General features: G+C 40.3%; 1 protein-coding gene across 5 annotated transcripts in view; it reads right to left on the reverse strand.

The window, feature by feature from the left end:
* Positions 1–12,524, reverse strand: part of Ash1l (ASH1 like histone lysine methyltransferase) — a 139,155-nt gene that overhangs the window by 95,917 nt on the left and 30,714 nt on the right. For all 5 annotated transcript variants that reach the window (XM_040752421.1, XM_040752420.1, XM_040752419.1 and 2 more), the window contains exon 3: positions 3,975–8,529. In XM_040752421.1, coding sequence (XP_040608355.1) covers positions 3,975–8,529 — 4,555 coding nt within the window. The remainder of the gene's footprint in view (positions 1–3,974; positions 8,530–12,524) is intronic.

Below are 12,524 nucleotides of genomic sequence, written 5' to 3' on the forward strand. Positions count from 1 at the left end.
AAAGCACTGTTGGCCAATAGGGAAGCAAGATAGGTGGGACTAGGAGTCAAGGAGGATTCTGGGAAAGAGAGGCAGAGTCAGAGACAATGTAGCCCGCCAGAGGTATAAGAAGTCTGGACCCCTTTCTCCAGTAAGAGAAATACCTAGATTAACAATTATGGGGTAAATACTTAAGTCAGAGCTAGTCAGTAAGAAACCAAGCAAATGGCCAACGGCTTAATAATTAATATAGCTCCTGTGTGTTCATTTGGGACTGATGCTGCTCTGGAACCAGGCTGGTGGGAAGACTACACTCTACAGGCTTGGACCCCCATCCAAGACAACTCCACAGTCACCCACCTATTAAAATCTCATAGGATGGAGGGAGGTGGTAAGGTGTAAATCCTGTCTTTAAAAACATTAAGAAATAAAACAGGCCTTAAAAATTTTTTCATAAAAACAACTACTGAGGTTGCTGTAGGAGACAACAGAGTTGTATCTTTGCCCTCTGCCTCAATATATATGCATATGCTAGGCTGGTCTTAAACCTTAGACTCCTGTGTTTGGGACTAAAGGTAAATGCCACTACATCTATCTTAACTTCTCTTTTGAGATATAAATCTGTATGTCTTATAAGAGAGCAAGAAGGGTAAATCACAGCTATGTGTTAATGTGTGGGTGCTGGAAACCAAATCCAGGTCCTCCACAAAAGCCGCAAGTGGTGTTAACCACTGAGCCATCTCTCCAATTTCCTTAGATCTTCTTCCTATCTGTCTCCTCTGTGTAACAGGTATTTTAACTTAGTCTCAGTACGATTCAACTATATGTCCCAAAGACATTGTCTCCTCCCTTTTTCTCCTTCAGAACACTAAGTCTTACTCTTGGGGCTGGAGAAATGGCTCAGCAGTTTAGAGTTTCTTTCCAGTTCAGGGTGTTTAAAATATGCTTTTCACCCTACTTTTCTCATCCCAACTTTCTTATCCTTAAGTTGTGTTAACTGTGTAGGTAAGTAACTCTCTCTCACCACTTATTCTCCCTCTAGTTATTCTGCAATACAAACAACACTACACTCTCAATTATGGCATTATGTATTTACTTACCCCTCTACCATCTGACTTCCTTCACTACATGGAAAAAAAAAGCAGCCAGACATCAGATCTTCGTTCACTATTACATGTCAATAACTAGAACAGTGCTAATGTTTTGAAATTCAATAAGTGAATGAAAAAATTAATGAGTAAATAAAAGTACAGGATTCTGCTTCCCCAGCTAACTGTTGCTCATGCTAAGTGTCCTATTTTATTTTAGGTCTTTTTCTGAGGAAGTCATTCTCTGAATTATGCCCTTCACTTTATATAATCCATACTATAGTCCCTCTTTTATACATTTTATCACAAAAAAAATGAAACTTTCTCTTTTCTTGTTCTTTGGAGATAGGCTCATACCATAAAGCCCTGCCTGGCCTGGAATTTGTTATATAGACTAGGCTAGCCTTTAACTTCTAATCTCCCTGCTTCTGTTTCCCATGTACTAGGATTATAGACATGAACTACTATACCCAACTTCACAATAAGGAAACGTAATACAATTTTTGTTATTATCATTCTCTTGCACAGAAAAATAAACTGTGTATCCCAATTCCTATTATAAACAAGGGCTCCAAAAGTACAACACCCAGCAAATATTTGCTATTCAAAAACTAGCATTGGTAGCCAGGCAGTGGTGGCACATGCCTTTAATACCAGCACTTGGGTGGCAGAGACAGGTGGATTTCTGAATTCTAGGCCAGCCTGGTCTAGAGAGAAGGTTCTGGAACAGCCAGGACTACTTCAGAAAAAACAAAAACAAACAAACAACCCCCACCAAAAAAAAACTAGCATTGGTTAAATATTAGTAAAAAAAGTAATCTGCCAAATAAAACTGGTTACAGAAGTATTTTCCTCTGCATTAGAACAGAAATACTGGATGAGGTGTAAATGTAGGGAACCTAATAAGAAATTAAAAACAAAGAGACAAAAATATTCCTGAGCCAGGTGTGGTGGTTGAGCACCGTTATTCCCAGCCCTCACTAGAGGAAGGTGGGTTCTCCGAGTTCCAGGACAGCCAGCGCTACATAGTGAGACCCAACCTCAAAAATATAAACAAACAAACATACAAAGAAATATTTTAGTGAGGGTGTGGTGATGGCACATGACTTTGATCCCAGCACTAGGGAGGCAGAGAAAGTGAGTACTCTCTGAGTTTAAAGCCAGACTGGTCTACACAGTTTTACAACAGCCAAAGCTACATAGAAACCCTGCCTCGAAACAGAACAAAAATAAAATTTTATTTTTAAGTATTTGAGTATGTCTGTGTACCACTTGCATGCCTCGTGCCTATGGAGAAGAGAAGAGAGGAGAAGAGGGGAGGGGAGGGGAGGGGAGGGGAGGGGAGGGAGGGGAGGGGAGGGGAGGGGAGGGGAGGGGAGGGAGGGGAGGGGAGGGAGAGGAGAGGAGAGGAGAGGAGAGGAGAGGAGAGGAGAGGAGAGGAGAGGAGAGGAGAGGAGAGGAGAGGAGAGGAGAGGAGAGGAGAGGAGAGGAGAGGAGAGAGGAGGGTGTAAAGATCCCCTGGAGCTGGAGCTACAGGCTGAGTTGCTACGTAAGGGCTCTAAATCAATCCTGGGCCATCTGCAAGAGTAGCTATAGAAGTCTTTAGTGCTGAGCCTTTAATCCTAGCACTCGGGAGGCAGAGGCAGGCGGATCTCTGTGAGTTCGAGGCCAGCCTGGTCTACAAGAGCTAGTTCCAGGACAGCCTCCAAAGCCATAGAGAAACCCTGTCTCGAAAAAACCAAAAGAAGTAAAATTGTCTTTTCCATTATGACAGATTGGATTTTCAAAGTCTGTGAATAAAGAAAATTAGAAAAAAACCCCACTTGTTTCTGGGTTTTGATTTGTTTTTTTTATACACAAATTTTTACCCTTTTAAAGGAATGAGAATAGAAATTAAAGACCCTTTGCTTTGCTCACTATGGTGAGCACTCAGAGGCACTCAGCTCTAATGTTCCTGCCCAAGTTATCTTTAGAAAAATCAGACACAAATACACAGGTATAAAATTTACTCACAGCATCAAGACTTTACAGTTCATTTACAAACCCTTTAAAGATCATAGTAGGGGGCTACAGAGATGGTTAAGAGGATAAGAACACTAGTTGCTCTTCCAGAGGACCTGAGTTCAATTCCCAGCACCTACACGGTGACTCACAATCATCTGTAATAAAATCTGGTGTCCTCTTCTGGCCTGCAGGTATACATTGAAATAGAGCACTCATATATATAAAATAATGAACAAATAAATCTTTTTAAAAAAAGATCACAGTAATTTTTAAGTTATGGTATCCTTTATTTGCATAAGCAATGATTTCAGTTTCATTTCCACCTTTTCTAGTCTCAAAAAACATTTCTTTAAGAGCTACAATGAATGATTTAGCTATGTTCCATGTCCTTTTATATCTGAATGAAATAACTTTGATGAAGATACCTAACAGTAATATAGAACATAAAACCTCTCTGAATACTGAGTCAATTCTTGGTTCTGAAAGTTTTCAAAGGTTAAATTTTTATTCAGACATGGGAATTTTGTGTAACATAGAAGCATTTATGACTACTTAACTAGCATACAATAAGTACTACCTACTGCTAACAAGTGTCTGAGTCATTTCTAGATGAAGGAATGAAACATAAGCTTTTATGCAAAAATCAGAGCATTTTTCCTGGTTTCCAAAGTTCTTTTTTTAATGTTTGTCAATAAACAAACAAATAAATAAATCATAGTACAAAGATATTCCTTACTTATTACATATAAGGAAAACAAAACTTTGGAGATTTCAAAATATACTTATAAAAACAAAAACAAAGCACAAACTTAATAAAAAGATCAAGTACATGAATCCAGAAACCAGTGAGAAAATAATTTATTACTGTAACACAAATAACAGACAACAAAATAATCCTCTTACCTGGCAATGTCTGTATTGCCCTTTCACTGGAAGGCAGGGGCTCCTTTCTGTGAGGCCGATTTAGTGCAGTATCTTGTACAGGGTAGAGTCCAGGGCTGTCAGTTAATTTCTTCCGGCAACTGGAGTTAGGGTTTGAAACTCTGCAGCTGCCTATTGCACTTGTAAAAAGGTTCATATGTTCATCACTGCTGGCTGGCTCAGAATTGGGAGTAAATCCTCCAAGGGACAAACTTGGGGAACTTTCTGAGCAGTCAATTTGTAAAGGTGTTTGCAATCCCAAGGCTAAAGAACTTGATTCTGAAGGCTCTCGAGAAACCCACTGTTCTTCTCTGTTTATTAAGCTCTTTGAGGGAGACAGATGAGGGCAAGACATGTGACATCTGTGCTTTTCCTTATGCTTGTATCGCTCTCCAACAGCATCCTTTCCAAATCGGTAACGTTTCAAAGATTCCAAGACAGATCTGGAAGAGCCAGTGTCCATGGAAACCTGGGGCTGTTCAGAACGGTGTTCTCTGTGTTTGTGACGATGTCTGTGTTTGTGCTCCACCATCCAACCATAAGCCATCTCGGGAGGTACGCTGGGGTAGGTGCTCATGGAAAGGAGAGGAGCCCTGCTGGTTGTAAGAAAAGCCTCCTGTCTAAGGAGCTTATGCTTTTTCTTATGATATTTGGTAGGATTGAGCAATAAATGACCAGCATGCATATAGGAAGGAGGCGGCAGTGGAGTGGTGAATGAAGGAGATGGAGGCGGTGGATAAAGAGTGGGGGGATACCTTCCATAATAACCTAACCCTATTGGAGCAGCTGTAAGGGGTGAAGGAGAATAAGGCATGCCATAAGAAGGGTAAAATCCAGTACTAGACAGAGGAAAACTAAGGCTGTGCATAAAAGGCATTTCTGCCATTGCCTCTCTCATCTTAGGGGGCCTCCCTCTTTTCTTTTTTAAATCAGGCTTCCTAATGTAGTGCAAAGGGTCTAAGGGAAAAGAAGGATGCGTATAGAAACTATTAAAGTTGATTCGAAAAATAGTTGGCAGGAGGTCTCGGGGAATAAAATGATGACTTCGATGAGTGATCCGAATTTCACTTAGACGACTTATTAGCTCCTCTAGCTCTGCCATGAAGTCTGGATCTTGCCTATTTCGAAGTTGGGGATATTTCTTTTTTCGTTTTCGCTTTTGTCTTTTCATCTTGTCATAGCTGAGGTAATCGTGACTCCTGCGCTTACATTTGTGTTTATGCTTTTCCTTAAGACTGTTTAGGACAGTAGAGGTTTCAGGGGGAATCAGAGAAATGTGTTCAAAAGAATGTCTCCTCTTTTTCTGTCCACAAAACTTCTCTGCCCTGTCTGATGTGCTGTTATTATCTGTCCCAATGCCACTATCACTGGGAATGGTCTCATCACTATGAGACTCACTAATTGGGGAAGGAGTAGCTTCTTTCAAGGATGTGAGTTCACTCAAATGAGAAGGAGAATTTGGCAACAAAGTAGGAGGAGATAATCGCCTCCTCCCCTTGGAAGCTTTCTTCATTGCAAGAGTCTGAATCATACTGCCCTGTCTGGAGTGCATATGCAAATATGGCACTGAGCTAGGCTCAACAAAGCCTGCATCACTACTAACAGGGCTCTGACCTCCACTAGTCCCAGAAGACTGAGAGCAAATAGGTGATGGGAGGATCTCAGAGCTCCCAGCAGGTGAAGGCAGTAAAGGGGGAAGGATCTGTCCTAGAGCTGACCCAGCCGCCTGCTGGGCTGTTTGTTCAAGCACAGCAAGGGTGGCAGGGCTACCAGAAAGAAGGCCATTTAAGACAGTTTTTGGTTTTCGGCCCCTTCTCTTCCCTATATAAATGGTTCCTTTCTTGCTGACATTTATTTGTTGGCCCAATTTAGAGCCAAATGTGGCAGCAAGACTTGATACTGTATTATGAAGTTTAGATTGTACTTTTCCTTTATTACTGGATTCTACAGAACTTGAAAGAATCTGATTCAACAGTTTTTTTCTCTTTAAAGTCTTCATTTTATTTATTTTTCGGATAATTGTTTTCATTAATTGTCCATTGTTTCGCTTGCTAATTTTTTTTTCTGGTTCCATCTCAAGGTCACTCATACTACAGACACTTTGCCTATGACTATCTTCTAAGTCATCTGTGTCCTGAAGCTGCTCCTCACTCTCAAAGAAATCACTGCTACTCCTATGGTTTTCACTTTCAGACTCTAGCTTACTGGGACTTTCAGTGGCAACAAATGGAGCCACTGACAGTACAGGTGGCTTCATCTTCACCGGAGATCTCATCTGCCTCTTAGGCCTGCCTCTCTTTTTCGGAAAAGGAGATACAGACAAACTTTGTTTGAAAGAAGGAATTTCAATTTCCGGCTGTAAAATTGGGGGTTCTTGTTCTTCTTTAGACTGTAAAGAAAAAACTTTAGAGGCAGGTATTTTTAAAGTCCTTTTAGGTGGACCTTCTAGCTGAGGCATTTCCTTGGATTTAGGTCTTCCTCGTTTGGGCTTATAAATATCCGACAAAAGATCACTAGTGACACACATACTGGAGGACAGTTTGTGAGCAATAAAAGATTTATGAGATGGTTTTTCACTGTCAGTTAAGAGAGCAAGAGATGGAGCTGTAGACTTACTCAACTTTGGCAATCGGCGTTTAAGGAAGTCATGATCGACAAAAGACGATGCTCCAATATTTTTCATAAACTTAGCTGGCTCAGAACTATTTGATAATGAGCTACATGAAACATTTTTAAAAAGTTCAGATCTTTCTAATTCTAGTCCTTTTGGAGACCGGCATGTGCTTCTTGCCACCACTTTAGTCCACCGAGATTTTCTTCCTTTTCTTTTTTTTAATGGCTTGGACTGGAAACTAGTGCTTAGGCTTTCAGCAACTTGGCAGTGTTTGTCTGATGCAGTTACTGCACCAAGTTTTAAAAAAGGTTTGTTACTAAATAAACTAGTAAAGTTAACAACTGAAGGAGTAATGGTATGAATAGCAGAGTCAGAAGCCAAACTTGGCTTTTTACCCAAGGAAGAACTTATTCTAGCAATATCTAGATGTGTATTTTTTGATTCATTGATTTCTTTATCAATTCCTTTACAGTCAATACTTATGCTATGATTTAATAATCTATGACCAACATTCAAGTGAGTACTTTCAGCTGAAAACTGGTTCTTCCCAACAGACTCAGAAATGTCTTCCATTTGTTCTGCGGTAGAATTTAAAAGCAATGGGTTTGGAGCCAACTGTGGAGAAGTTTCAGGGGGACTTCTGCTTAAAGGATTAATAGATACAGTAGGTGACGGGGAAGGAAGATTGCTTTCTCCTACTGCACCAAAGGGAGACTTAGCTGTGGACGCATCAGAGGCACCTCCCATTTGAAAGTCTGGAGAAGTGCAATATACAGGAGGTTGCTTTTCATGCTTTGAGCTCTCAAAGGCTCCCCTTTCATTGGATGAGAAGTTGTCTTGCTGTATGCATGTTCCTTCATTATATATTTCCTTCTCCAAACTAGTAATTTCTTTTCGGACTGAAAACTTTTCCAGCAAGCTTTCTTTACTATGCCGCAGAGCATTCTTCTCAAAAGCTTTGCTGGTAGCACTGTCTTTCAGGGACTCAGGAAGTTCTTGACTTTCATGGTTATTGATGTTTGTGCCACAAGAAGCCTTAAGTTGTTCCTGAGTGGGGAGCAGTGCTTCAGATTTAAGGTTTAAGGCATCTTTACTGCCAAGTCCTGCCATAGGACAACTCACTAATTTCTTTCCAATGTCCTTATTAACCAGTCCCATTGCTGAACTTGCTACAATCTTCTTCGTAACATCCTTGGTCACTAGGCCAACCGTAGAACTCAATTTCTTTCCCAACTCTTTATTAACCAGTCCAACTACGGTGCCAAGTCCTAATTTCTTGCCAGACTCTTTATTCACTAAACCTGGAACAATACCAATTCCTAGCTTCTTTCCTGAATCTTTGCTCAGCAATCCTACTGTAGTGATAGTCCCTGGCTTTTTGCCTAAGTCTTTATTAATGAATACCGTTGTAGTGCCAGTTCCCAATTTTTTCACAGAGTCTTTACTAATCAGTCCTACTGCTGCATTGAACATAGGCTTTTTCCCTGGATCTTTAGTTACCAACCCAACTGCTGTGCTAAGAGTTGGCTTTTTAATTAAGTCCTTATGAATTATTCCAGCTATAGAGCCAACACCTGGTTTCCTGATTAACTCCTTGCTAACCAATCCTACTGTAGTGCCAGTTCCTAACTTCTTCGGTTTTGTCTTGGAAGACTTGGAAGGAGGACAGGTAGCAATGAGCTGTGCCAACTTTTCTGTTACACTAGTTCCTCCATTAAGTAATGCTCTGTCCTTTATATCCGCGTCCCGACTGCCAACAAGAGATGGTGCTGCATTAATGTAATCTGCCACTTGTGAATGTACTGGAGAAAGCTTCTTAGACAAAGGATTATTTTCTCCTGTTGAATGAAGATGAATACTGTCTTCAGATTGGCATTCCATGGCTGTAGCATCACCTGCTTTCTTAAACAGTTTTGAAGGGTCCTAAAGTTTGAACAAGAAAAAGATTTCAGAGAGAACAAATCTTATAACACTTTAATTTCACATAATCCAACAAATTGCATCTCTCTCTTGCTCTCTCTCTCTCCTCTCTAACACACACACACACACACACACACACACAGAGCAAATAAAATTTTTTTAGGATTGGGTGTATGTGTGTTTGTGAACATGCATGACACTCGTGTAGGTGCTCACAGAAGCCAGACGATTTCCTGGAACAAGAGTTTCAAGCTGGGAAAGAAACTAAGGTGCTCTGGAAGAGCAGCAAGCACTTGCAACACTAAATCATTTCTCTAGCCTCAGGAAAATCTTTTTAAGAAACTGTTAAGTGGAACATAATGGTACATGCCTATATCCTCAACACTTGGGAGGCTATGAGTTTGAGCCCAGACTGTTAAGTGAGTTCAAGGCCAAACTGAGCTAGCTATACAGCAAGAATGTCTCTAAAAGCCAACTCATGGCAACAACAAAAAGATCTATCTGGCAAGATGATGGGTCACTGGTTAAATGTACTTGACACCAAGCTTGGCAACCTGAGTTTAATCCCTAGAGAACTCACAAAGCAGAAAAAGAAAATCAGCTCCATTAGTTGTCCCCAGACCTCTTCATAGTAGAGCAGGTAAGTAACAACATACAGACACCCCACCCCACCGTGAATGTAAAACAAAAACAAAAGTATACTAATGGTACTTTTTGTTAGCTCATCTACAACTATAACAAATATTATCAGTATTTGTCTGTTTTTCATTTTTTGAGACAAGGCCTAAACTCAGTGATCTGCCTGTGTCAGTTTCCCATGGCATTTATAACCACTTTTGGCTTAAGATATTTTCTTTGTTGACAGTCAATCATATAAACCTACATACTTATTTTATATACATCTTTGTGGTTTGACAAAGTAAATTGATATTTTCTATTATCATCTTCTAACAACATATGAATATAGGCTATTTTTAATTTATTATTTATTTACTGTGTATATGTTTATGGAGGTTAGGATAATATGAAGGAATTTTACTATATGGTTTCCAATGTTTAAACTCAGGTTGACATGCTTGGCACCAGCACCAAAAACACTAACAAAAAAGAAAACTAACACGTGTGTGTGTGTGTGTGTGTGTGTGTGTGTGTGTGTGTGTGTGTGTGTGGTTGAGACAGGTGTTGGTGACGCACATCTTTAATACCAGCACTCGGGAGGAAGAGGCAGGTGGATCTCTGTGAGTTCGAGACCAGCCTGGTCTATAAAAGCTAGTTCAGGACAGCCTCCAAAGCCACAGAGAAACCCTGTCTCAAAAAACAAACAAACAAAACAAAAACACAAAAAAAGTGTGGTTGAGACACTGTCATTTTGTATTACATATCTAATTTATTATTTATTTGGTTTGAGGGGGTAAAAGACAGGGTTTCTCTGTGTAGCCCTGGCTGTACTGGAATTTACCCTATAGACCAGACTGGCCTCTGCCTCCTGAATATTTGGATTAAAGGCATGAGTCACCAGCACTGGGCATTTTATTTGGTTTCTTAAAAAAATTATTTTAGTGTTTCGTATGGTGGTATATGGCTTTAATTCCAGGACTCTGGAGGCAGGGGCAGTAAAAATCTCTGGAGTTTGAGGTCAGCCTGGTCTACATAGCAAGCTCTCGGACAGTCAGCACATCGAGAGACCTTGTCTAAAAAAAAAATACATAATTTAATTTTTGTGTGTATATGTTTTGGTTCCCTGTTGTCTGTGTATAACACGTACATCTGATGTGGCCTGTGGACACTAGAAAAGAGTCAGAGCCTCTGAAATTAGAGTCACCAATTGTTGTGAGCCAATGTGTGTGTGCTGGGAATTGAATCCAGGTTCTTTGGAAGAGCCAAACAACGAGTTACCTCTCCAGCTAACTTTTGATTTTTTGAGAACTAGCTTTGTAGAACAGGCTATCCTTGAACTCAGAGATCTACCTGCATCATCTGCCTTCTGATTGCTGGGGTCGCCAAGCCCAGTAACTTAATTTATTTTATGACTTTTTCTCTGAAAGTTATTTTGTATGGTTAAATGTTATAAAAAAATACCCCCAATTTCTAAATATCAAAAATAATAGAAGCAACTCTGTCTAACTACAAATCAATAATACTACAGAAAGTATTTTGAGTTGGGTGTGGCAATAATGTCTATAATGTCTGATATATGGAAGGCTGAGGCAGGAGGATTGCTGTGCATTTGAATTAACCAATACTAGGCTATAGAGTAAGGTCATGCTTCACAAAACAAAAAAAAAAAAAAAAGGACTTGGGAGATGGCTCAGTGAGTGAAGCGCTGGCTGTATAAACACTAAGACCTGAATCTAGATTTCAGCACCCATGTAAAAGCTAGATGTACACCTATAACAGCACTGGAGGCAAAGACAGGTGGATCCTGGGGATTTGCTGTAAGCTTCAGTTTCACGGAGAGACCATAAAAAAACTAGGTGAAGAGCTAAAGCTTCTGACCTTGAAACGTGTGTGCCCAGGTAAGTATGCCTACCTAACACATACGCACACAAAACACACACAGAGAGAGGATATTTTGAAATATTGTTCAATATATTGATAAGTAACTAACCAAGTAAATCTGACAAGTTAAGAACAAAGAGCTGAGCTGGGCGTTGGTGGTGCACGCCTTTAATCCCAGCACTCAGGAGGCAGAGGCAGGCGGATCTCTGCGAGTTCCAGGACAAGCCTCCAAAACAATACAGAGAAACCCTGTCTCAAAAAAAAAAAAAAAAAAAAAGAACAAAGAACTGGAAACGTAGCTCAGAAGAGCATGTGCTCAGGGTGCTCAAGTTAACGGGAACATGCATATTTGTGGAGGCCAGAGGACAGTTGTGGGGTCAGTGTTCTTTCTATCTTCATGTGGGTTCCAGGAAATGGAACTCCACTCACAAGTGCCTTTACACACTGTACAATGTACTTTTCTAACCTTGTCTCAAAAGAGTAAGCCAAAACTAGCAGAGGTAATTTCATTTCTTCGGAAAATACTATAATAAAAAAATGTCAGTAACAATTTGTAAATTATTATATGTAACTTCAATAGCAAATTTTTCTTGCTATATAATTTAACTAAGAGAAAGTCTCCTACCCCTACCACATACAAAAAAAGGCTTTGGGGGGGGTTGAGATAGGATATTTATATGTAATCCAGGTTGGCATGTAACTTACGATCTTTCTGGGATAATAGGTTTGTCAACATACCCGGTTCTGTTTGTTTGTTTGAATTCAGTGTGTAGATGCCCAGAGAGGTTAGAAATGACTTTCAGATTCCTTGAAGCCCAATGTGAGTTCAGGGATCTGAATTCTGGTTCTCTGGTAGAGCACTACGTTTTTAAAACTGCACAGCCATCACTCTAGCCTTAGATTCCTTTTTGTAACTTATTCCCAACATGAAAAATGATCACAAGAGCACATTTCTGGTTTAATCTGGTCTTTGAGCATGTTCCTCTAGGAATCCCTACGTGGCGGTTTGAGTAAGAATGGCCCCCGTTGGCTCATATATTTCAAGGCTTAGTCATTAGGGAGTGATGACTGTTTGAGAAGGATTAGAAAGATTAGAAGTAATCAAATCTTTCACTGAGGGTGGGCTTTGAGGTTTCAAAAATCCATGCCAGATCAGGCTCTTTCTCTGCCTCTCTGCCTGTGGATTAGGATGTAGCTCTCAGCTACTTTTCCAGCAACACACTTGCCTGCCTGCTGCCAGGCTCCTTGCCATGATGATAATGGACTAAGCCTCTAAAACTGTAAGCAAGCCCCCCCAATTAAATGTTTTCTTTTATGAGAGTTGTCTTGGTCATGGTGTTTCTACCCAGCAACAGAATAGTGACTAAGACACCCTATGTGACCATTAGGTTTGGGCCCAGGACCACTTAGACCATACTCATCTGCAGGAGCTTCTTTCTCTTTCCACCCTCACAGCTGATTCTGTGTGCAAGCATCAGACCAGCAGACTTTGGTTTCTC

Source organism: Mesocricetus auratus, unplaced genomic scaffold, assembly GCF_017639785.1.
Source record: "Mesocricetus auratus isolate SY011 unplaced genomic scaffold, BCM_Maur_2.0 Super-Scaffold_100009, whole genome shotgun sequence".
In the NCBI taxonomy this organism is placed as follows: domain Eukaryota; kingdom Metazoa; phylum Chordata; class Mammalia; order Rodentia; family Cricetidae; genus Mesocricetus; species Mesocricetus auratus.